The sequence below is a fragment of the Falco rusticolus genome, chromosome 4 (assembly GCF_015220075.1).
Source record: "Falco rusticolus isolate bFalRus1 chromosome 4, bFalRus1.pri, whole genome shotgun sequence".
Classification (NCBI taxonomy): domain Eukaryota; kingdom Metazoa; phylum Chordata; class Aves; order Falconiformes; family Falconidae; genus Falco; species Falco rusticolus.
Window position 1 is genome coordinate 28,036,470 of NC_051190.1, and position 23,646 is coordinate 28,060,115.

At 54.4% G+C, this 23,646-nt stretch overlaps 1 protein-coding gene across 3 annotated transcripts in view; it reads left to right on the forward strand.

The window, feature by feature from the left end:
- The first annotated feature begins 3,685 nt into the window (after window positions 1-3,685).
- Window positions 3,686-23,646, forward strand: part of PEMT (phosphatidylethanolamine N-methyltransferase) — a 43,473-nt gene continuing 23,512 nt past the window's right edge. For 2 of the 3 annotated variants that reach the window (XM_037384331.1, XM_037384330.1), the window contains exons 1-2: window positions 4,000-4,106; window positions 6,663-6,770. In XM_037384331.1, coding sequence (XP_037240228.1) covers window positions 6,678-6,770 — 93 coding nt within the window. In that variant the 5' untranslated portion in view covers window positions 4,000-4,106; window positions 6,663-6,677. Of the gene's footprint in view, window positions 3,807-3,999; window positions 4,107-6,662; window positions 6,771-23,646 lie in introns of those variants that run through there. The other variant, XM_037384332.1, reaches the window with a different exon arrangement.

Here is a 23,646-nt window from a genome sequence, read left to right on the forward strand (position 1 = left end):
ATTGATAGGGGAGCATTGAAAATCTCGTGATTAATTCTTTATGATCTGTAATAGGGGAGCTGTGTGCCAATTACTCATAAACTGTAAATCATTCATCAGAATATAAATAGAGCTAACCTCCAGCACAAACACTACAGGATTTCCAATAGGATTGCAGGTCTGGATTGCAGCATTGCACCGCTGGTGACAACGTGTTATCTGATGGAAGACAGAAGAGTACCTGCAATTTTGCAGCTTCTGCCCAAGGTTTCAGCTCTGTGCTCCCGTGTTATTTGCTTCCCTCTAGGCTGGCAATGCTGTCCTTTACCATGTGTTTTGATGCTCTGTCCTTGATCTCCGCGACCCATCAGTACAAGCTCTTGCAGGCTTGCAAGGGTTAAACCCACAGGGATCAGCTTTATTTCAGGTCAGGCCTGAACACCAGGACCATGACACAGCCCTCAGGAAAGGGGACACAAAGGATTGGGAAAAAGGTCCCAGCCCCACACTGTGCCCATGGGACCTCTGTATCAGCAAGGGATGAAGCTGGGGTGGAACCAGCTGGATTGCAAGCTCAGATATGAGAAACCAAGACTGCCAGCAGAAAGTAGCCCTTCCCAGGGACCCCAACGGCTTGCTGGGGACCATGATAAAGTCTGGTCTGCCTGGCTGGAGCAATAGGCAAGAGAGCAGTTATGGGAGCTGCCAGCAAGCAGGAGGGGTCATGAGCTTGTCCCGCTTTGTGGAGGATGACAGCAAGAGCCACCATTGGCGAGTGGAAGCTGCGGGTGCTTTATATCCCCTTTCTTCCTTTTTCTCAGCAAGGAAACCAATCCTTTGGCCTGGAAGCTTTCTCCTGGGCTTGTAAGGGGAGACGTCTCTCTGTGCTTAAGTTGACCTGGCTGCAGCTTCCCAGCCAGTGCCCCATTTCTAAGGGAAATCCACCCGATGGCACTCCTTGCCCTGGATTTCCACATGCTGGGAGTCCCCCGGGTCTCCTTGTGTTTGAAATGCTCCTGAACAAACTGCAGCTTGCTGAGCCACAGTGACCTGCTAACGTGCAGGCAGCGAGCATCCTTCACCAGCCTGACGCACACATGCATTGCTGAGCTGCGCGCAATGAACATGTCAAACACATGGAAACCCTCCAGTGCTGCTGCAGCAGATGCCAGCAGAAGCAACGGCGGCTGCACCATCCCTGTGTGCTGTTAACAGCTGTCAACCAGCGAGCCGGCTCCAACCCTCCCTCCGACAGGGCAGCTCATCCCCGCTGTTACGAACGGCCTCGTTTAAGTGCTTTCTGCCCACGGAGGCATTTGCAACTCCATATTCATCGGTGACCTCTTGGGGTTGTGGTGGGATTTCAAAGGGCGCTGGAGGGGTTCAAGCTGACAAGGGACTTGGGAAAGCCGAGGGCAATGCCCTCTTCCTTAGCTCAGTGCTCAGAAACAGAGAGCTGGATAAAAGGCACGCCATGGGGAGAAGGGGAGGGATGGGGACACAAAGAAAAATCCAACCCTGCAGAAAGCCCTCTTTGTCTCCTTCACAGCTGCTGGGATGTTTCTGAAGTGGGATGGAGGCTGGTGCGGAGGGGCCCCACCACTGCAAACACCCCCTGTTCCTCTTATGTGGAAAATGTTCCCTGGACAGGAGACTTGGCAGTGGGAACAGCGTGGGGGTTCCAGTGTGATTCCCCACTCAAAACGCAGCCAAGCTGGTGGTAGGGCATTCGGGTCCTGCAGCACATGCCCTCACTGGGTGCTCCCCAACATGGGGTAACAGGACAGACATGTCCACGACAGCCCAGCTCTGCTGGCCTCGAGCGAGGAGCCAGCGAGACAGCTCACCCCACTGCACCTCCTCACCATCCATCCCTCACTCCATTCCCTGGCCCCTGCCACCACATCCTTGTCCTTTCCCAGCTGGCAGCATTGGCAGCACCGGAATGTTCTCCCCTTGCAGCAGGGAGGATGGTTTGGAGAAGGTTCCTCTGTGTTAATTCCCTCCCTGGGGGAATGTTTCCTCCTCTCTGAACGCAGCCATCGTGCTTTTCCCACTCCGTCCCTTTCGCCTTTCCCGCTGCCCCAAGCACCCAGCTGGTGGGACTCACAAAATAAACATCCTCCCATCTGCTCCCGCGCCCCAGCCTGGGAGATGACAGAGGTGATAATTACACACTCGGCACAGCAAAATTATCCAGCGTGAGGGAGAAGAGGCCGGAAGCAGCTGGAAATCATCCACCATGGGGAACGTTGCTCCCACCCACGGCGCCGTCATGCGTGTCTCACCCCAAACGGGCCCGGTGCTGCAATTTATACCGTGAATGTGCTCCTCGGGCCCTGGTGGGGTGGGGTCCAGCCCTGTGCAAGCACCCCCGAGTGCAGGAGCTGACCCTGCTGGCGGGAGGTGGGGATGTGCTGGTGCAGCGAGGGGTAGCGAGGGGTTTGGAGCGGCAGAACTAAGGAAAGCCGGTTTCCTGTGGAGCTGAGAGCTGTAGCTGGGCCCCCCTGGGTCTGCTGAAGTGCATCCTCCAAGGATGGCATTTTACTGGGGAGGGCTTTGCGTGAGCCATCACTCACGCACATTTTTGGTGCCTGCCAGGGCAGGAGCACTCAGACACTCCCGTGAGACCTCTGGGAGGGACACTTGCAGCTTATTCATGAGGCTTCCCTCACATCAAACTCCTTTCTGAAGAAAATTTATTTCCCCTCAAAGGAGGGTCTGCAAAAGCAGATGGTCCATGCAGGGACCCTCAGAGGTCTGCAGCAATGGTGCTACCTGATTTCCTATGCACAGGCAGGGCGAGGACTGCCGCCCACGATGTGCATCAACCAGAAACATCTTTGAAAGGAGTGAAGAAGAGAAATATTAGTAGTAATAATAACAGCAATAAAAATAAATACTACACCTGCTGAAGGGAGTAGGCTGCAATGAATTGTCCTTAAAATACATCCAGACTTGATGGCTTTACATTTTTCCCTGGAGTGAGTAATACTGGGCAAGCAACATTTAATTTCCACAGCCTTTCCAGCACCAGAAAGCCACTGGTGCCGTTTCCCTCCCTCTGGCCCTGGTGCGAGCACTGAACACGGGCAGCACGGGCAGAGAGACAGGGACTGGCAGGGGGACAGGTAGGGGGGACAGGGACAGGCAGGGGGACAGAGAAAATTAGGAGGGCCGGGGCCAGGCAGGGGGTCAGGCAGGAGGATGGGAACAGGCAGAGGGGCTGGGGCCAGGCAGGGAGTTGGGGCCAGGTAGGAGGACAGGCAGGGGGGACAGGCAGGGGGACGGGGCCCAGCAGGGGGACAGAGACAATGAGGGGGACCAGGGCCAGGCACGGGGCCAGGGCCAGGCAGGGGAGGCAGGCAGGAGGACAGGCAGGGGAGGCAGGCAGGGGGCCAGGGCCAGGCAGCGGGGGCAGGCAGGGGAGGCAGGCAGGAGGACAGGCAGGAGGACTGGCAGGGGGACAGAGACAAGTAGGGGGGGCTGGGCCAGGCAGGCAGGAGGACAGGCAGGGGTCCGGGGCCAGGCAGGGGCACAGGCAGGGCCGGGTCTCTGCCCTGCAGCCCCCTGTTTCGCGCCCACTGCCCCCTCCGGGCTGTCCGCCGCCAGCCCCGCTCGGCCCCGCCAGCCGCCCGGTGGGGCGCATCCCCGGCCCGGGGGCCCGTCCCGCCCGCCGCGGGGAGGGGGGGCCGCCCCGCGCCGCGGCCCGGTTGCTTCACCGGCAGGGCCGAAGTCCAGGCGCCGGCAGCACGGGCCGCCCCCCCGCCGCCGCGGCCGGACACACTCGCGCAGCCCGCGACGGAGCCGGCCGGGCCCGCGGCGAGGTCAGTGCTTCCCGGGGGCGCGCTAGGCCCGGCCGCCAGGCCCCGCTCCCCCCGCGCCGCGCCGCGGCCCTGCCGGCGGAGGCGGGCCCAGGCTTCCCGGCAGCGCCACCGCGGGGCTCCGCGCTCGGCCGGCCTCGGGCGGGGGGAGGCGGCGGCGGCGGGGCGACCCCGGGCCCCCGGCCCCAACCCATGGCGGGGCGGCCCGGGCCGGGCGCGGGGCGGCGGGCGGCGGAGGCGGGCGGGGGCCGGCCCTTCCCGCGGGAGTGCTGCGAAGGGCTGGGCGGCCTGGAGTACGGCCAGGTACCGGCGGGGCCGGGGGGCGGGCGGGGAGCGCCGGGCTCGGGGCGGCCCCGGGGAAGGGCCCGGCCCGGGGCGCTGCCGCTCGGCAGCGGGGGGCGGCCCGGGGCCGGATCCCCCCAGCCCCGGCCTCTCCCGGTGCCTTGGCGGGGCTGCGCAGCGCTGGTGGCCGCCCCCCCCGGCTGTGCCTGCAGGTGCCCGCTCGGGGCCCGAGGGACCCGCTGCCCTCCCCGGCACATTTTCCACCCGAGCCACGATGGCTGGCTCTGGGACACGGCAGGGCGCCGCCGGCACCGCACGGAGGCCCATGGGTGCTGCCACCAGCTTGCCTGGGTGCCCCTTGCAGCTCCCACCTGGCTGTCCGTGTAGCCCCTGCAGCTCCCACCCCGGGTGCCCCTGCAGCTCCTGCTCAGGTGCCCCTGCAGCTCCCACCCGGGTGCCCATGCAGCTCTACCCAGGATGCCCGGGCAGCTCCTACCAAGCTGTCTGTGCAGCTCCCACCTGGGTGCCCATGCAGCTCTCCCCGGGGTGCCCATGCAGCTCCCACCCAGGTGCCCCTGCAGCTCTCCCCTGGATGCCCCTGCAGCTCTCCCCGGGGTGCCCATGCAGCTCCCACCTGGCTGTCCGTGCAGCTCCCACCTGGCTGTCCTTGCAGCTCCCACCCGGGTGCCCCTGCAACTCTCCTCGGGGTGCCCATCCAGCTCCCACCCACCTGTCTGTGCAGCCCCTCAGCTCTCCCCTGGGCCTGTGCAGCTCTCGCCTTCCCTGACGTTGGGGCTGCAGGCAAGCAGGTGGTGTTTGCCACCATTATTGCTCACCCGCCAGGGAGGACGGGGCAAAGTTGAATGTTCTGTGCCTGTTACGTGGCTGTCCCAGCAGCTTGCCAAGACAGCTCATCCTAATGGGCCCCCCTTTATCCCTAAAAGCATATAGTAGGCACAGGCCAATCTGCCTCCCGCTGGCAGCAGCGAATTTGGTTGTTGAGGAGAAGAAAAGGAGTGCAATGTTAAGGTTGTTGCCAGCCAGGAGTTAGTAGGTCAAGAAGCTTTTGTTCAGCCTGTGCTGGCGGTGTGCTCAGCACCGTACAAAATGAGAGGAAAGAAGCTGTCCTGGTCCCACGGGATTGCAATTGAAGCGAGACCAGACAGTTCGGCCCCGGCGCCAGAGGCTGTCTGGGTGCCCGGGTTGTGTCTTGACTGTGCTGGGTCTGAAGAGGCGAGGTCTGATGGCGAAGGGCTGCTCGGGTATGAAGGGAGGGGAGGAGAGACTGGGGAGGGTGGCAGTAGGGGAAGGTGGGTCAGGATCAGGCCCGAGGGGCTGTTCCCATCATTCCTTACCAGCACCCGTGTCCCAAGGGCTTGGATGGAGGAGCCCGTGGGAGCTGGGGTGGTAGCAGTTTGAAGGCAGCCATGACCCCTGTGAGGATCCCCCCGTGTCCCTGGGGCAGCACGGCCTTTGCTCTTGTGCTTTGCACCGCGGGCAGTGGCAGCTGTGCAGGAGGCACCTGGAGCGGCTGGACATGCCCCGGGACAGTGCGGGAGCCGTTCCCAGGGCCTTTGCTTTTGGCTACGAGAGGTGCTGCGTTTAGCAGCCCCTCTCCATGAATCCCACTGAGGCTCTGGTTGCTTTGAAGAACTTGTGAAGAGCCGGTGGGAATTTCTGTCCCGGACAGGCAAGGTGGAGCTGATGCCTGTTTGAGCCTTTCCTGTCCCCTGGCATCCAAAGGACTTGCAAACACAGCTGTGTTTAGGAAGCAAAAGGCCTCTACGTCTGAGTGTTGTCTTGATTCTGATTCAAGAGAGGGAAGGGCTTGGGCTGGGCTATTTTGTCTTTTGTTTTTCAAAGTTTTTTGGGAAAAAAAAAAAAAGGCACTGGCTGTGTTTCATCCAAATACCACTGCAGGGAGAGGGGGCGGGGAGGGAGAAGCAGCATGGTTTATTGCACGTAAAAACGCTGACAATGTCAGGGAGCCATCCTGGGAAAAATACCTCTTTCTTAAAAGGAGAAAGGGGAGAAAACTGAGCTTTAAGGCTATTTGTTGTCATTAAGTACGACAGGAAACCCTTGCAGCCCTCACTGTGGAGGGGGTTTGCATCACTTACTTTATGGAAGGCAAACTTGAGGCTGACACAGTTTCTTGCTTGGAGTTTTCATGCAGACCAGCATCCCTGGGACGTCCTCGTTCCCCGGGGATGCCGAAGCGCTGTGAAACGATGCTCCCTTGCCTGCAGCTTGGAAACGCTGCTTGGGTTGGCAGCTGCCCTGTAGGACTGGTGCTTGTCCTCACAGCAGCAGTGTCCTTGCAGTGCCTCTGTCCTTCTGGGCACTGCTGCAAACGTGGGGCTCCCCGAGAGCCTGGTGCCCCTCAGGTGTGGGGGGTGATGGCTTGGAGGAGCCCTCATCCTTCCTTTTGGCTTTGCACCCTGACATCGCGCTTTGCTTGGGGCCATTAAAAGATGTGTCCGCTCTTGGGGGGCAGCTGAAGTGTTCGGTTTGAGATGAATTGCCCAGTGCCCCTGCAGGAACCTGCACCCCCAGTAACTGGCTCTCCCTCCCCAGGTGGATGTGACAGCCATGGCGCGGCTCTTCGGCTATGTGGATGTGACCGACTCTGGCTTCATTGTGGCCGTCCTCTCCATCGCCTTCAACCCGCTCTTCTGGAACATGGTAAGAGCTGCCTGCACGCCGGCTGCCCTGTCGTTTTTAGCCTTCCTTTCCCAGCTACAGGGGCATCTCCCTTGGGCCATGCTGGAGGAAAAACCCCTTTTTGGGAAAATCTGCTGGGCTGGGTGGGGCGAGCGGTGCCGAGTTATTAGGCATTAGAAGTGGGTGAGCAGGGAGCTGTGCTGCAGAGAGAACTGGCGCTGGGGGTGGCTGTGATGGGTGTCACAGGGGAGGTGAAGGCGGGAGCCAGCATGGGATGCAGAAGGAATTAGAAACTGGGCGTGGGAGAGGGGGCACAGCAATGAAACCCATCGTTCAGCCACCTCCTGCAGCACCTCCCACCCCAGCAGCCAGGCACTTGTCACCACTGGGACTGAGCATAAATGGCATTAAGCCCCGGCAAGGGGCTGCACTGGATGCGTTGCTTGCTGCTTCCCCTTGAAATATGTTGGCAGCCGGTTGTGTGGATGACAAGAAGCAAAAACAGTCAGCCAAAAGTTAACCTGAAGAAATTCCCCCTCCATCATGCTGCAAAGCCTGGCAAAGAGCTGCAGAGCTGGCAGCAAGCCCTCCCTAAGCAGGAGCAAGGATACCTGTGCGTGGATGATGCTCGCTGTCTCTGTGGGTGCCGTAGCACTCTGGGAGCCGAGACTGGAAGAGTCTCTGCTGCCCTTCACCGCTGCGGTTTGCTACCTCCCTGCAAGAGCAGTGAGAGTCGTTGCTGGCCCTGGTTTGGAGCACTGCAGGGCCAATGTGCCAAGCAGGGAGCCTAGGTGGGCTGCAGCACCAGGTGACTCCCACCCTGCAAGCACCCTCAGCAGCACGGCTGAGGTATGGGGTGAAACCTTCTCCTTGCGAGCACTCGTGGAAATGGGATGTTGTCTCAGCTAAGATTCCCAAAACCACCTGCCAAACCTCCCTGCAGGGATTCTCACCCTGGGGAAGTCTCCTTATAGAGGCCTTATTTTTCCAGAGGGGGAGGGCTCGGCGCTCTCTGAGTGCGGGGGCTCTTGAGATTGTCTCACGCTGGGCTTTGGAAAAGCGAGGCTCTCCTGGCTGTGAGTCACTTTGGAAACCTCTGTTGGAGCTCTTTGTTGCAGCCTCCCTAATTTTTCATGCAACTTGTTATTAAAAAATCTCACGGTGTCTGAAATGCGAACTAGAATGTGCCACATTATTTCAATAGTGGAGTCATCATTTAGCATAAAGAATCAATGAACAAGAAGATTCAGGATGTGGTCTCTCAGGGGAGAGACTGGCTCCAGCGAGAAACTGCATAAAAGGGAAAGAAAAAAGTACTTTATTAGCGTCTGCTGCTACGCCTGCGACTCGTGGGATGCCTGCAGCTTGGGAAATAGCGTTGTTTTTGGATCAAGAGTTTGGCTGCTGTTAAAGGACAGGGAAAGCTGATGTAACAGCAGGAAGTTCATTGCTCTGCGTTGCTGTTGTCCCCTTCCAGTGTCTGAAGAGCTTTGCCGTTGGCGGCAGGTGGCACTGCAAGCAAGACGTGCAGGGCCTGCGTCTGGGAGCAGAAGGCATCGCTGCATGGGTTTGCAGTGAGCAACCTGAGCTGGTGTGTTGGTGGGAAGCTCTGGGGAGGTGAGCGTGGCACTAGACGTTTCCCCGGCTCTAACGGCCCGGGTGGCTCTCACAGTCCATGTGCCTCTGGCCATCGCTTGCTCTGTCCAGGCTCCCGAGCACATGACTGGCGTTTTCAGGCTCTGCCAGTCCCGGTGTGTGGCTCACACCAGGCATTGCTGGAAGGCTCTAGCAGGGGGGGCTGTCGCATGTAAGCAAGCCCCCGCTGTCAGGTGCATTTTAGCAGGAGTGGCCCCAGCCATCCCTGAGTTTTTCCTGACCTGTTTCCTTTACCTCCTCCCCATCCTTTCTTCCATGTGATCTGCGTCCCCTGCCTGCACCCAGACAGCAGTTCTTTCCTCCTCTGCATCCCTGCACAGGCTCCCTTTGTCTTTTGCTATTTGAGTTCCTTCCTGGCAGCTGAGATTGCTTCTGCATCTGAATTACTTTGGGCTTGCAAAAGCTTTAGTGCAAACACTGGATTTCTGTGCAGTGCCAAGCACTCTCTGCTCTCTGTGCTTAATAAGTAATGTGGGACCCTGATCAAAAACCCTCCTGTGCGTGAAATTCCTGATTTGGGTAGAAATTGGGTGGGGATGCATTGATTTGGTTCAGTGTCTTAATTCCCCGTTTCTGCTGAACTCTGGCCAGGTCTGCCTCTTGCAAAGTTTGGCGCCGGGCTGTCCTTGCTGTGCAGTGCCGCTGAATAAATATGTGGTGGGGAAACCCTGGCTCCGTGTGGTGCTTGGCCTTGAGCATAGCAAGGCATTTGCCCTGGTAAGCCCTGGGCATGTTTCACTGGGGCAGAACCTGCAGGGTTTGGGGACAAAGCATGAAATCTGGAGGCTGTGGGGGAGTGTGGCTCTGGAGAAAACCCTGATCCTCATCGGGTCGATTTATGCAGTTCGGTTAGGAGAGCAATTTAGAGGACCAGAGCCTAAGTGGGGCAATTTGCAGGACTCCAGCCAGGCTGTGCTGGTGCTCTCTCCTGTTCTCCGCAGGGGAGAAAAGCCCTCCAAAAAAGGCCTCGGGACTCCCAGTTCCCACCCTCCTCCCTGCAGGCATGTGCCAGAGGATACCATGAACATCGCCTGCTGCGTTTCCCCATCAAACCCAGGGCTCGCACCCCATCTGCTTCCACCCCTCCATGCCAATTAAAATCCTGCCTGTCCCCAGGTTGCTCCCAGGTTATGTTGTCCATGGCACAGCTTGTGTGTGTTCCTGCACTATTCTTGGATGTTTTCCTTTTTTCTTTTTTGTCTCTCCTCCTCATGCTGTCTCTGCTTTCCCACCCGCTGTGGCTGTTATGAAAGGAGCTGCTGGGAGCCGTGGTCCCGCATGAGGCTGGGTGCAGGTGAGGCTCCGAAAGGCAGCAGCGGAGCTGGTTTGGGGGATGAAGTCACTTAAAACTCCCCAAAGATGCTCAATGCAGCTGGGAGACCTGAGCCGCTGTGGGGCTGTAGAGGGGCATCCAGCGAGGAGTAGGCGCGTCACCGGAGCCGTGCCATAAAACATTAACAAGGTCAGAGTGGCAGAAACTTCAATAAATCCCATCTGTGTTTGGAAAGCCTCAGAACGATGGGAGAAACTTCCCATCCCTTGGTAACTAAGGAAAGTATTAAATAACAGCTCCTCAGGGACAAACATTTTCAAGTGAGGAGGGGCAGATAACCTGCATGCTGGAGCCTTTAAAGAGCTCGCTGAGCCTTGGCACACAGGGAGTTTCTAGAAAGTTGGAAGGTTTCTGACACTCAATAGCGAACGGGCAAGTGGCACAGCTGTGAGCCAGGTGGTCTGACGTCCATCACCACGCAAGTAAGCTTCAAGTGGGGAGCGCATCTATCAGCAATCTTTTTCTTGATTTGAGCCTCTTAAAAATTTATGCCTGGTGTCGTGGACCGATTTAGAAATGGCACATCTTCAGCTGCTGCCCAGGAGCTTGCTCCTCCCGTCACCTCGAGTGGCCCCCTCGAGACACCCATGCATCTCGCCGGAATCTGCGAGGTGAAACCTCAGATGTCACGGTTAGGAATGGGCTTAGTGTAATTTAGCATGATTTTAAAGAAAATAGACCCCGTCAGACAAATGTGATTTTATTTTTCAAGGTTGCAGCTTTTCCTGTTCAGAGTAACAAGATCTCTGTTCTAGACTTCTGTCAAGTGTTTAAACTGCATGAGGTTTTGATTAAAGAAGTAGTTGCACAGGGACCTGGGCTGACAACGCCTGGCTCCTGATGGATGTATATCTCTTGGTTCATTTATTTTTAATTTCCCATCCTTTTCTCCTTCTTTGGAGACTGGAGGAATCTGCCAAGTGGATCAGAAATGCTTGTGCTGCTGAGGAGGGGGAACTTTGCAGGTGCCGGCAGCCCAATTTCACCTACCTTTTACCACTTCTTGCTAAACTCAGAGGAAGGTGCCTAGCCCAGAACCTCCCCAGGCTGCTGGGAACTGGCCGGGAGGCTCAGTGAGCCAAACTCCAAGAAGCCTTTTGGGGACAAGACAAAAATGCCTGATGCTGGGGGATTTCAGCAGCTCTCGCTGTCTTACAGAAGGGCAGGATTGAGCAGTGGCTTAAGGGCAGTGTGTTAGCACCTGACTGGGGAAAGGGTATGATAATTGCAGGGTATGAGATGGCTGTGCAAGGGCTGGGGCTGGAGCAGCAGGCAGAGCCTTGTGGCGAGCACACCTCGGTTAGCTCAAGTTTACAGGGTCGGGAGATGAATGAGTCCCAGTGATTTAATCTTTTCTGACCTTCAGAATTTGCCAACCTGCGAGAGTTTCATGGGCTTTCCCACAAACCTCTGCCTGCCTGCAGCCGCGGGTGAGAGCAGAAAAACAGCCTCAACCATCTTCTGGAAAGTGCTTTTAGATCCCGTTGTAGAAGCCATGGCACAGCGACGATGATTATCTGCTTATAACAGATGCTAGATCAATAGCAGGGCTTCAAGCTACGCTGCAAGGCAATTGACTGCACAAAGTGTTTCTTTATTGGGGTAAGGCTGGGCTTGCAATGAGGCTCGGATTCGCTCTTACATCTCCGGTCTTAAAATGTCACCACCAGCTCTGATGCCTTTCATCCTTTGTGCAGGGAGAGAACGCACATAATTCGTAATTGGACTCTCTACCAGGCAGCAATAGCCGTTTTCATTTCCTACAATGCCTGAGAAAGAGTGAGAATTTGCTTCCCCCCCTCCCCAAACAGCATTTAGTGGCAATTTTATTCCAAGTGACTTGGTAATGCTTCCCACTCAGGCGGTGAGGGCTTTGCAGCGATGCTGTAACGCGCGTGGTGAGCGGACAGCGTCGATTCTCTGGCCATCTCATAACAGAGCGAGTCCTGGCTGGGTGTGTAACACTGCGCCTGTTTGGCTCCTAATTTTAGCTTTTCCAGTGTGTCAGCACCGCTGCAAGCCACATAACAGGCACCAAAACTGGGTCGCATCCTCCAGCTTGCTGGCTGGAGCGACACAATTAGGAGTGCTGTCACCTTGAGGGAAAGCCACATCGGTCATCCCAGCGCTGCTTCCCTGCAGCCTCCCAGCGAGGGGTGGTGGTGGTTTCATCTCCATCTGCTTTAAGAAGCTATGCAATGTCTTTTTATGATGTTCTTGCAGGCTGTGCTGCCCGCGGCGGGGGGGAAACGCAGAGCCCCAGCCTGGCTGAGCAGCTGTGAGCTGAGATGCTTCATCTGTGTGTCAAGCCAGGCAAGTTCTCAGCCCTCAGGGCTCCAGGCAAGGCAGTGGCAATCATTTGAGCACAGGTACCTGCCAAAGCAGGGTGTGCTTGGGTGGCTGAGCTGTTTCCGTGCCTGTTCTTAGCATGAATTTGGGATCCAGCTAGTGTGCAATATGCCTGCTCAGCATTTCTCTAAACTGAGGTCAGAATCTGTCTCTCACCTCACAGTCCTTATAGATCATGGCCAAGCTGACCCAGAAAACAACCTCCTGTTTTTTAGCTTCTGTGCAGAATGCGTCTCTGGAAACCCAGGGTGTTTGTTATATGTACTGAACTTCTCTGGTTTAGTGTTTTAAAAATAAACTGGGCTGCTGGGAGCCCTGCTAGAGTAAGTCAGCATACACATTAAAAGATGAAAAAATATGTTTAAGCCAAGAGTCTTGTTTCCATTTGCATCAGAGGCTTAGCTTGTAGACCCTTGACGTAGGGAGAGGCTCTTTCCTGTACCACTCCTTCCCTACCGTGCCATGCTTCTGCTGAACACTCTCCTGCGGATGAGGTGCTGCTCAAAGATGTTAGTCTGTGAAAAGGCGAGTCCGTAACCACCTGCATCCTGTGGGACAAGGCAAAAAATGCAGCTGAAGGCAAAAAAGAAGGTAGTATGATCTACCCAGACCGGGAAGTGTGGAAGACAGTGGGTGTCCCCCCCCCCACCCCCCGCCCCGTGGCGCTGGGCTTTGGCAGTGTTTGTGTGTAGCCCTGGGGCTGGGAGCTGCTGGAGCCCCGAGCAGGGAAACCCATTGCTTCCCCCGGGACACGGGCTGTCCAGGCACCGGGCGGGAGCTTCCTGGGTTGTGTGCCTGCCGCAATCACGATGTGAGCTGGGTGTGCTCCAGCTGTGCCATGGCACAGACCATTTAGCAGAAGCCTGCCCAGTTCCCAGAAGGATGGGATCTCCCAAAATAGGCTGCTTTGACGAAGAAATGCAGAAACACGCAGTGTGCTGGCTGCTCTTGGGAGGTTATTTCCGTAAGAACCATTGCCTGGCTTCCATCATGATGCAATTGCATCTTCTGCATGCCTGGAGACTCATGATGGAGAGGCAGGCGTTGGGGTTTCATGGTGGGGATGCTGGATCAGGCTTGCAGCAGGCTGGTGGCACACAGGGTTGTCACGCCAAAGAAAACGCTTCCTCCATTCCTCTATTTTCATCCCCTTTCATGAACTCTGAGGGGACACTTATCTCCAGTTGCTCATGTGACAGTAGCAAATGAGTAGTAAAGCAGATTAGTAAATCAGTAAAGCAAAACCCTCCTTCTCTTTTCCACTTAGATTGTGTTCCCAATGATACGAGTCACTGGAAGTGGGACTTGGCAGGAGCATCCCACATCCTTGCCCTCTTGAGTGTGAAACCAGATAGTTCAGCAGCCCAATCACAGCAGCACTTGGCAGACACCAGTTCCTGGTAAATATTAGGAGCCTTGTCTCAGTTAAAGCAAACAAGCATCTGCACTCCCCCCCCAGGGCTGCCTGCCTGTGTTGGCTCCCTTACATTCCCCTTTCTAAGGTATCCTGACAAAGCTTTAAAACTCCTGAACCCCAACCCAGGAAGAAATAGTCGATTTTTGGAAGCTGGTGCTGATGCATTACAGTGCCGGAGCTGTGGGCAATAGAGCATGCTTGGGCGGCGGCTTTGGTTGATACGTTGCAGAGGGCTGCGAGCAGCGGTGCACTGGCTGTTCAGAGCAAAGGGTTTTGATTTTGGAAGGTGGCCCCAACCCAGGGGAAGGTCTGTGGACTGGGATGAAATAGCCCTATCCAGAAAGCCGCTGCCTGATTTTCCTTTTCCCTGCCAAGCTATCCGAGCCTCCACGCTTGCTCATGTGCAGGGAAGAGGGGCAACTCTCTTAGAAAATTATGAATTTGGTTGCCAGAAAAGCTGGAAGCCGCAGGCTTCTGCACCTGCATGTGGCTTCATCAAACTCCCCTGATCTCCCAGCGAATGTTGGGGTCGGGGAGAGGAAGGCTGGCAGGAGCTCTTGATTTTCCTGTGTGTCACTGAAATCACGAATCTCCACAGTACATTACCAAGTCGTCTGTATTTGGCAATACTTGCTTGCGTTTTTTCCTTGCAAAACCTTTTTTATTCCCTCTTTTTCCTCCAGACCAGGGATGATGCAGCCATGCGCTTGTTCTGCAGGCTGGGACGTGCAAGCTGCTGCTTTGTCTGGCTGAAGGGTTTTCACACACTGTCTGTGTAGGCGCAATCATTTTTGGTGTGATCCTTTTTGCTCTTTTGGAAAGAAAAAGCGGGCTGCGAGCAGCTCACACCCCTGAAGTGGGTGAAATGGAGATGGGTTTTAGCAATTTTCTCTGCCTTTGGCTGTTGCAGGGAAGCCTGACCATCAGGGCTCACAGAACGCCTTCGTCGCCTCCTTTGTGTGGTGGGAGGTTTGCTCATTATCTGGTTTGTGCTTCAGTTATAAAAGAAGCTGTAATTGTAGCAGCTCCTTGCCATAAAAGCACAAAGACATTTTCAGGGAAGGAAAATGTACATGCGGCTTTTATGATCCTTTACAGTACTCCTTCTGCCTACTTTTTTCGCCTGCTGCCCTTCCTGCAGCATCAGCTCTGTGCCTGCCTGGTGCTCAGCGTGATCTCCTCTGGCTCAAGCCTCTCCTTTGCTATCGAAATGCCCCTTTTAGAAAGAAGTTGAGCATCTTCCTCATCAGTCTTGTTGGGTGAAGAGAGGAGGGACCCCAAATCCCCTCATGTAGTCAGGTGTTCCTATTCCTGTCTCTTCCTTCAGCGCTGTGTTTTCTGCGGTGAGTCCAACAGCAGATGCTCAATCTACAGAATCCCAGGAACGATTTTGAACTGGGATAAAAAAAAAATCCCTCCGTCTGTGACTACAGCATGCACCCTTAACAGGACTGGAGTAGTACCAGATCAGATCACCTTGGGGCATACATGGCTGTTCCTATTAAAAACTGAATGACCTTAGACGAGATACAGTATTTTTAACTCTGAAGCATTCCTATTAAGTGCCCTTTCCTGTTTATTTTTACCAGGACATTGTGTTAATCACTGCAGAGTTACTCATTTGATTCCCAAGGCTGGAGAGCAGCAATGAATTTCATTTTGAGGCTTTGTCGTGCAATTGTTTTCCAGAGACTGATGTACTTGGAAGCCAAAGCGAGTGCATTGCCCAATGGAGGAACCTTACTTTCCTGCCTGTACCAGTTAGGCTTTGGTCCCTGGTGGGGATGTGTGGGGATCCTTAGCTGGAAGGGTTTGATCAGCCTTCCCCATCCACTTTCACACAGGGCTCTGGTAGAAATGCATGGTGCAGAAGACCATAAGAAGGTTTGAGCACTGCATGCCAGGCTCGTACGTGTGTCTTGGCGTTGGGCTTTGAGGCTGCAAAAGGAGAAGGGATCTCCTCTGGGGTTCAGATCACCGGGTCTGGGGTTGAGTGCTCGTTCGGCTTTTGGGTTACGCTTCTTGCATTGAACAAGACCCGCGGGGCGTGTGGGTACACCCATCGACACCCCAGTGGTAACACCAGCGAGCCTGAGGAGTTTAGTGATTGTGTTTAACCCTTCAGGTCGTTATTACTTGTTGTGCCGCGCGGTTTGAACATCTTATCCCCGAGGAGAGGGGAACAGCGTGCGCGGCTGCCCGCCTTACATAAAGATCAAATTGTCCCTCTCTATTGTTGGCCACTGGGACAGCAGCAGCATTGCAAACACGTGTGTCCTCGGTGCCGTGGGAAATGTTCCCAGGGGAGGCTTAACACGGAGCGTGGAACGTGATATGTCAAGCGGCGAGAGGACGGGAGGCCCTCCAGCCGAAATCAGCACTCCACCGAGCGCGGCCAGTGCAACCAGTACCTCTTTTCCAGCGAACTCTCACTACTCTGTGAAGGGGTATTAGATTTCTCTTGCATGTTGTGCTCTGCGAGGCGGATTTATTATTTCTTTTCTCCCCCCTTCCCCGTCCCCCCTCCCATCACAGCCCCTGGGGGAGCGATGAGCGAGTACACGCTGTCCAGAGGATGGGTGTATTGGGAGTCCTTATTAGCAGACTTATTCCAGAGAATTAAACCCTGATTTCACAAAAGGGCAGCAAGAGAGCGACTGCAGCTCTGGGAGAAGCCAAGCTGGCTTTGTGTGTTGTTTGCAAATGGCACAAGAAGTCCTGATCCAAGACTGCCGGTCCTGGTCATTGGGGTATTACAACCAAAAGAACAATTGTTGAGTTTCTTTACTATTTAAAACAGAATTTACAAAGCAGTGTACAAGGAAACCAGCCATGTCTCCTCTACCATGCTGTCACTTGTGCATCCACTTGTTTTGTTTTCGGTTTTAGGCTTGAAAATGTTCCTAGTCATCTTGCACTTCACCTTTTGACAACCCCACTGCAAAATATGCCTCTGTGACACCCGTCATTGTTTCTCCCCGAATTAATTGTTGTGTGTAATTGCGACCTGCCACAGGACGCTGTCTTGCTCTATTAAAAAGAGAGATGCTAATGAAGAACATTGGGTACCATATTACAGGAGAGTAAGGCTCGACTTGCTGGGACTTGTACTTGGTGTACTGTTACTGCCAGCCCGGGCAGAAATGGTGTTTCTGTCTCTCATCAGTCACTGGCTAATGACTGTAATTTTTACTTGCTGAGAAACTCTGGATATAATGGACTTCATTAACGGATACATGAGATGCTACCAGACCTGCATTAGGGGGAGAGAGGAAGAAAACAACCCCTGCGTGGAGGCAATTTTATTATTTATTTGTAGCATTAGAAGTGATGCAGAATTAGTGTCGGATTTGGTGGTGTGGCTAATGAGCTGGGCTGAGCTGGAATCCAAGCAAACCTATTAATGAGAGCAAACTGCAAGGATGATGCCTGGGTCTGGAAAGCCTCACATCAAACACAAGATCCCAGGCAGTGCTGGGATGGCTCGGCTGCTTTTTCTTCCTCCGCGTGGGGCTGTGTGGCTGTGTGCTGATGTGTTTGCATCTCGAGAGGCTTCTGCTTGCTGATCACCCTCAGCTTTCCTCCGTCCCCTTCTCTCCTGTCAGCTCCTTCTTACTCATACACTGGGTGAACTGGAGCTTATTTAATCTTCAAGACAACAGAGCCAAAGTATTTCCACTCCCATGGGCCACATCTGCTTGAAGAATTGCCCAACTTGAAATACTGCAGTATCCAGCCCTGGTTTTCGGTCGCAGGCAGTGACACATCTGTAAGTCCAGCTGGTTAGGGACACAGTGACAGAGCTCACACTGGTACCCAAACGCATATCTGCAACTAAATACAGGTCGTACAGGAGAGCAAAAAGGCACTTGAGTTAGCTGATATCTCTGGCATAGCTCTATATGGTCTCTTTGCAGTGAATCAGAGGCTGCCAGAAATGCCAGAGTCTTTAGGTGACCTCAGTTTCCTTTTACCTGAAGCAAGTGCAGGCTTGTCGCAGCTCGGTGAGAGGACGTGTCTTACACAGGATGCGCTTGCTGAAGACTGTCCGTTTTTATTCCAGCCAGAATGACTGTTTTTTAATCAGGCTGACCTTATTTGCAACAGCAATAGCGGTTTCAGCTAGAGGTTTGCAGCAATCGTTGGGAAGCTTTGAAGAGCAGGATAGATGCTTTGTGACAAACGTAGAAAGCTTTGTCCCCACATTTGAAACAAAACCCAAGGCACTGAAGTCTGCAGCAAATTTGGAGGGGCCTGACCTCAGCCCTGTGGATCCACTGAGATCCAGAGCCTGATTTAGAAATAATGCAATGGAGTGGAGGCACAAAAATAGAAGGGAAGTCTTAAAAAAAATAAAATAGAGGTGTTTGTCTTGTAACGTGGCATTTGTACTGAGCACTTGCTGACAGTGTGGTGCAGCAAAGAGCTTGTCTTTCTAAATCGATGCCAGTTCAAACATTGTCAGTGCTATTGTTGGATCGCTTTGTTTGAAAATGGGTCTTTTGGGTAGACGGCCTGTTCGGGTAAAGCAGCTGTGTGTATAACACTTCAGGCACTTTCCCCGGTTTTGCTTTTTTTAGTGTTGCATGAGTATGATCAACAGGGGGAAAAAAAGGCAAATACAGGATGTGAGGTGGGCAGAATATTCTCAGTCACTTGAGAGACGACCCACACCTTTACTTATGGTTGGTTTGGGAAGGTGCCTGCTGTGGACTGCCTGGGCAAAATCAGACCTGTTTTTGCTCAGAGAAAATGCTCTGAGCATCAGGAAAAAAGTATGAAAATACGAGGTTTGGGGTTTTCTGGATGGGAACTGTGTGCAATGGGAAGGTGTGGGCCAAGTCATCTGGGCATGGAAGATGAAAAAAAATCCAACAAAACATTGGGCAAAATGCTTCACTGTCCTGCACACTAGATGCTCGTCTGGCAGCACTTGCCTTGCGTCTGGGCTCTAGCAGAGCCCCAAATACTTGTGTAAGGGCAGCCTCTGCCTTTCTCTAATCTTGGGAGGTTGTTTTATTTGGTTGTATTAGTGGTTTAGAGGAGCTGGGTGGATCCCGACTGCTCACCGTTCCCCCATGCAGCCTGTGTCTCTCCTGGTGCTTGGCCATCCCCATCATGTCCCAGACAGGGACTGGAAAGGTCCTTCCCCATCCCATGCTGCGCTCTGGAGAAATCATTATTTCACAGATACTTTTTCCATGGGTTTTGTTGGCCGGGAGAGTGGGTTTGCACCGTGCAGCCTGATTCCCTGTGGCTGGAGCACATTGCCCTTCCCCTTCACTCTTGGGGAGCTGCTAGTAAGGGTTCCCTACGCTCACTCTCAAAATTAATTAACACAGCTCATTCTGGGTTACTTGAAATCACCTGCCTTCAGCTTCCAGCTCGTCGGACATAAATCATGAGCTCCTAGCCTTGAGGAGAAACTGTTCAGATTTTGTGTTGGAAATTGCTAGCAAATACAGCCCATATTCCGTGTCATTTTTGTTTTTATTGAAGAGGTGAGGATGTGGCTCATGGAACATTGACAGACCCGGCTGCCTTGGCGTATGTTAAGCAGGGGCTTGTTTTCATTGCAGCCAGCTAATGAGATCGTACTTTGACAAATCACATAAGCACTATTAGAGAAATGAAATTTATTATCAAGCTGTTTATCATGAGTAGATTCAAGGTAAAGGCTCGTGTGGAGGTAATCTCAAGGGATGGCTTTGAGGTAAAGCGTACCTAGTCCTTATGAAACCCTTATCTGTTTACCTGCTGGCTTATTTTGTTTCCCCAACTCACGACTGTTAGCTGAGGTGATCTGTGCCATTTCAGTCCAATTACTTTGACTGAGGATGGATCCAGCAGGGTTTATCTTTTAGGCTAAGCTCGTAAATGATAGAGGCAGGCTGGGTTTTTTTAATAGGCATCTTTCTGATTCTGAAGAAGTTGAGTCACTTTACTCTTCTCCCTGTGTCAAAGTGCTCAGACTGGACCCTATTGACCCCCTCAACGCAGCATTTGTTGGGAAAGAGTCACTAGAAGAGGCACTCCAGCTTGTGTTTTGTCCTCTTAACTCGCTTGTTTGGGCGATGGGCATTGCGAGCAGCGAGGGCTTGTCACACTGGCTCATCTCAGTGCTGCAGCTCCACAGCCAGCCCCTTGGTTTTCGAGAGGAGCTCGCCCTGCTTTCTGCTTGTAGATAGTTCTCTTCTTCAACCCCTTGGATATTCTAATTTTTTTTGCAGCTCTTTGTGCTTTCCAAGCCTCCGATTCCACTGTGAGAGCCTGCAAATGTGTTTTTTCCCTCTGTGAAACCGTCACCTGGGTGTGCAGCCCCATCATTCCAGCTGGCTGTTCCACACCGCACTGTCGTTGCATAGCCAGTCTACACACCGCCTTGTCTCTCCAAAACCCCGCTGCTGTTGCTTTTGGCTGGAATAAACAACAGCCCCCCCATCCAGAGCTTGTCAGAGGCAATGGAAAAGTCTTCCTTGCGTCACATTGATGCCTTACTTTCCAAACTGAAAGCCCTTGGCAGACACGGATGAGCTAAGCTATCCTGCTTGGCTGTGGCTTGCTGACAGCTGTTATTGCCATCGTACCAGTGGGGGAATGGGAAAGGGGAAAAACTAACTGGTGTAGCCTCCTGGGGGGGAGACCTTTTGTGGCTGAGCTGGCCTGTCCCCATCTCTTGGGGCACATGTCAGGTCTGTGCCCGTCACACTGGGTTGCCCGGAGCCTCCAGGCTCTGACAGGAGTCCCTGCCTTGCTCTGCTTCCATGTGCATGGGCACAGAATGTCACCCGTTGTCCCCAGTGCCCATTGCTCATCAGCAGTCCATCTCTGGGTGCATCTTTTCTTGGTGCATTACCATAAAAAGACCTTTACAAGACTTTTTGTGGGCAAAGCCTCCAGCCTGCGCTGCCTTACAGCTCGCATGAAGCCATTAAGATGGTGCCTGTCTCTTCTAATATCGCTTCAGTGATTTAATTGCACGAACTGGAAGCTGCTGCTCCAGTACTTAGTGGGGGAACTTCACAGGGCTTTAATCATTTGCTAAAAAGCTTTCGGGCTCCATTACCATCTCGTGGCTCTCTCTAATTGAGTGCCTGTGAGTCAAGAAGCCTTCAGAGAAATAACTCGGGCTCTGGATTGGGTAGTCCGGAGCCACCGTGGCTTTTCCCAGTGCAGGCGGGAAGCAATTAAACAAAGTGGAGCCCATTAGGGTGCTGGCAGGAGCTGGCAGCCTGCCGCTGGGTCCCCCAGGGAGCTGTGCTGGCAGGAGGGACAGAAGGCAATCTCATGGTCACCCCGAGTGCCGGCTTCTCCTCCTGCCTCTGGCAAGTGTCCAGCTGGGGATGGGTCAGCCTGCTTTCCTCAGGCAGCTCGGCAACACCAGCTTTCCATGCTTGCCCTGTGGCACCTGCTGCCAGCCAGGTCTGGAGCTGGTGCCCACCTCAGCTGCGCCCTTCAGATGGATTCTGTGCTGGGAAGAACAGGGATGAGCAGCAGGGGACCCTGAGCAGCGCTGCGGCAGAACGGAGGGGCTGCGGCAAGCAGGGCTGGGTGGGATGGGGACTTCAGGGAGGCTGGGTGATAGCTGGGATGGGCAGAGGGGAGGGCAATGCTCCTGCCCTGCCAAAGGGAGGGCAAATGACGGCACATGGGATTAAGGCTGCTGGATGCTCAGCTGGCCCCGGTGGTGGAGCGCAGCTGAGAACTGGTGGCTCATAGCATATAAGGGATGGTGGATGGAGGATGCACAAGGGACTGGCTCGCCAAGGGCTGGAGGAGGAAAGACACCCGTTGTCTGCTTCATGCAGGGAGCCACAGCCAATGCACGTGTACCGACCGCCAACGGGCTTCACAGTGGGTGCAGGGGAGTCACAGCAGCCCAACGCCTGTCTGCCAAGGCCTGGCCATGGGCTACGCCTGGGGGGTTTAGGGTACCTTCCCAGGGCCCTGCGCCCACTTGGGGCTGGCCCGGAGCTCAGCAGCGGCGCGGGGAAGGCAGTTCTGCTGGTGGGCGCTTGGTATCGCCACCACTGCTGCACCGGGAACGTGACTGCGGGGAGGTGACGGCTAATTGCTGCAGCGAGTCAAGGACTGTTTAAGCAGCTAATTAATTCCTCCTAATCAGCCCTTGATCTGTTGAAAACTGCATGGCATTATCTCCTCTGCTGCAACACCTTGATAATTCCTGTCTGAATGGCCTTCACGGAGAACATATTTAAATAAACTCAATAGAGATTTCAGACAGATAGCAACTATAATTACCAGCTTGTACAAATTAAACCGTGGTTTGTTCTGTTCTTTTTCTCCTGCCTTCGCTGCCCAGAGCTCCTGCTAATCATGTTCTTGCTGCCAGTGGCACGCTGGTCCCCCGGGTGTTTTCTGCACATGCCTTCGGAAAGCCCGTGCCGGTGTCCCATGCCAGAGCAGGTGCTCAGCAGGCTGGTATTTTGGATGAGGCTGCACATGGGCACATGCCAGCCTCGGCTGGTGGTGTTCCTGTGCCGGCAAACTGCCCGAGCTGCCCCCCAATATCCCTCGGGGCTGCCAGGCACAATCCTCCCCAGGACCAGCCCTGCGGTTTCCCCTCCTCTCTCTCCTGAGGTTTGCAGTCTCCTAGAGAAGGAGAATTCTTCTCACCTAGGAGCGGCACAAGCACTCGGGACATTTGCCTTGAGTGGCTGCAAGAGCCCAGGCTGGAGCTTTCAGCCTGGCCACGGTGTTCAACCAGCACCATCAGCGCTTCCCTACCGGCACGTGGGCAATAAACCATCTGCACTAAGCGCTGCCAACTGCAGAGGGGCTCGAGCGGGGTTTGTTAGGAGGGATAAGGTCAGGCCACACTCATTTCCTCTGCGGTCACTTGGGACAGCCAGAAAGGCTGGCTCCTCTGGCATTCAGCAAAGGTCAGCCAGCCCCAGTGCTCGCAGGCGGGCGGTGGATGTGCATTTATATTGCAGCCTGCTCTGCTGTTGCGCGCTGTGTTGGCTCTGCTTCCCTGCTCGCTCCTGGCAGCACCGCAGTCAGACTTTGGGTGCTCAGGTGTAACTTCTTCCTGCCTGTCTTTTCGACAAATGTAACAGCTGCAAGCAGGGTCACTTTCCAGCATCCAAGAAGTGACAGAGGGCAGAGAATGTTGTTATGCTTTAATGAAGGATTCCAGGGAAACAGAAAGGAAAAATGTATTTTTCATAATGGGAACAGGTTGGTGCCTCTGGTCTCCATACGTGCAATAATGGTAACGTCAGGTTTCCCACCCTTTCCTTGGGTTACAAGCTAGCCAGGGCACGTCTGCCCCAACGGGAGATGCTCCCATCCAGAGTCAGGGTTCCTCCTGCCCCAGCACCCACAGGAGGACGTGTCCCCACGGCTCGTCTAGGAGAGGTCAGACAGAAGGAGAAAGTTAAAAAATTTGCTCAGGTTGGTTTTGTCTGAAGGGTTTTTTTGAGTCAGGGCTGAACCGTCCGTGTATCCAGGGCTCACCCTATGGACATGTATCCCCTTGGGACCGGGGTTCAGATGTGCCCTGGGGAGCTGTTTATTCTTCCTCTGAGATTTTTGTGGAATTTCTGACTTTTGGATCCCTTGGCAGGCTGCTTCCTAGACGCCACGTGATGGGGCAAAATCCTTCATGCTGGCAAATACTGCAAGGCAGGTACAGTGAAGGTAGCGTATCCTATTCACTGTCATCTTTTCTCCAGCCCAGACTTGGGCACCGAATATTTTTATGCCAACAGTTTGGCCAGGGCAAGAAGCATCCCTAAAAGTGGGCAGAGCATCTCCCCGGGGGGGGGGGGGGCGGGCAAAGGGTCCAGGAATTCCTGGAATGCAGGAGCACAGCCCCTCCACCCTGCTCCCTGGAGAGCTGGGAGCAGCCACTGGCCTCAGCCCTCGAGTGCCTCAGTTGCTCTTGGGTTGAAGGGAGCTGCTGATCCATCCCAGCTCCCAGGCATGCCGCAAGGATAAATTCACCAGTGGCCACACCGCCATAAGATGCTGTGGCGATGGGGCAGCGAGGGCATAGAGCGGCTGGATAGCACTGAGCTGCAAAATGTCGCTTAGACCTGAGCCTTTGGGCTGTGTGAGTTTGTTCCCCATCTCTGGGTGAGCCAGATGTAGACCTGGACTCGGGCGAAACAGCACAA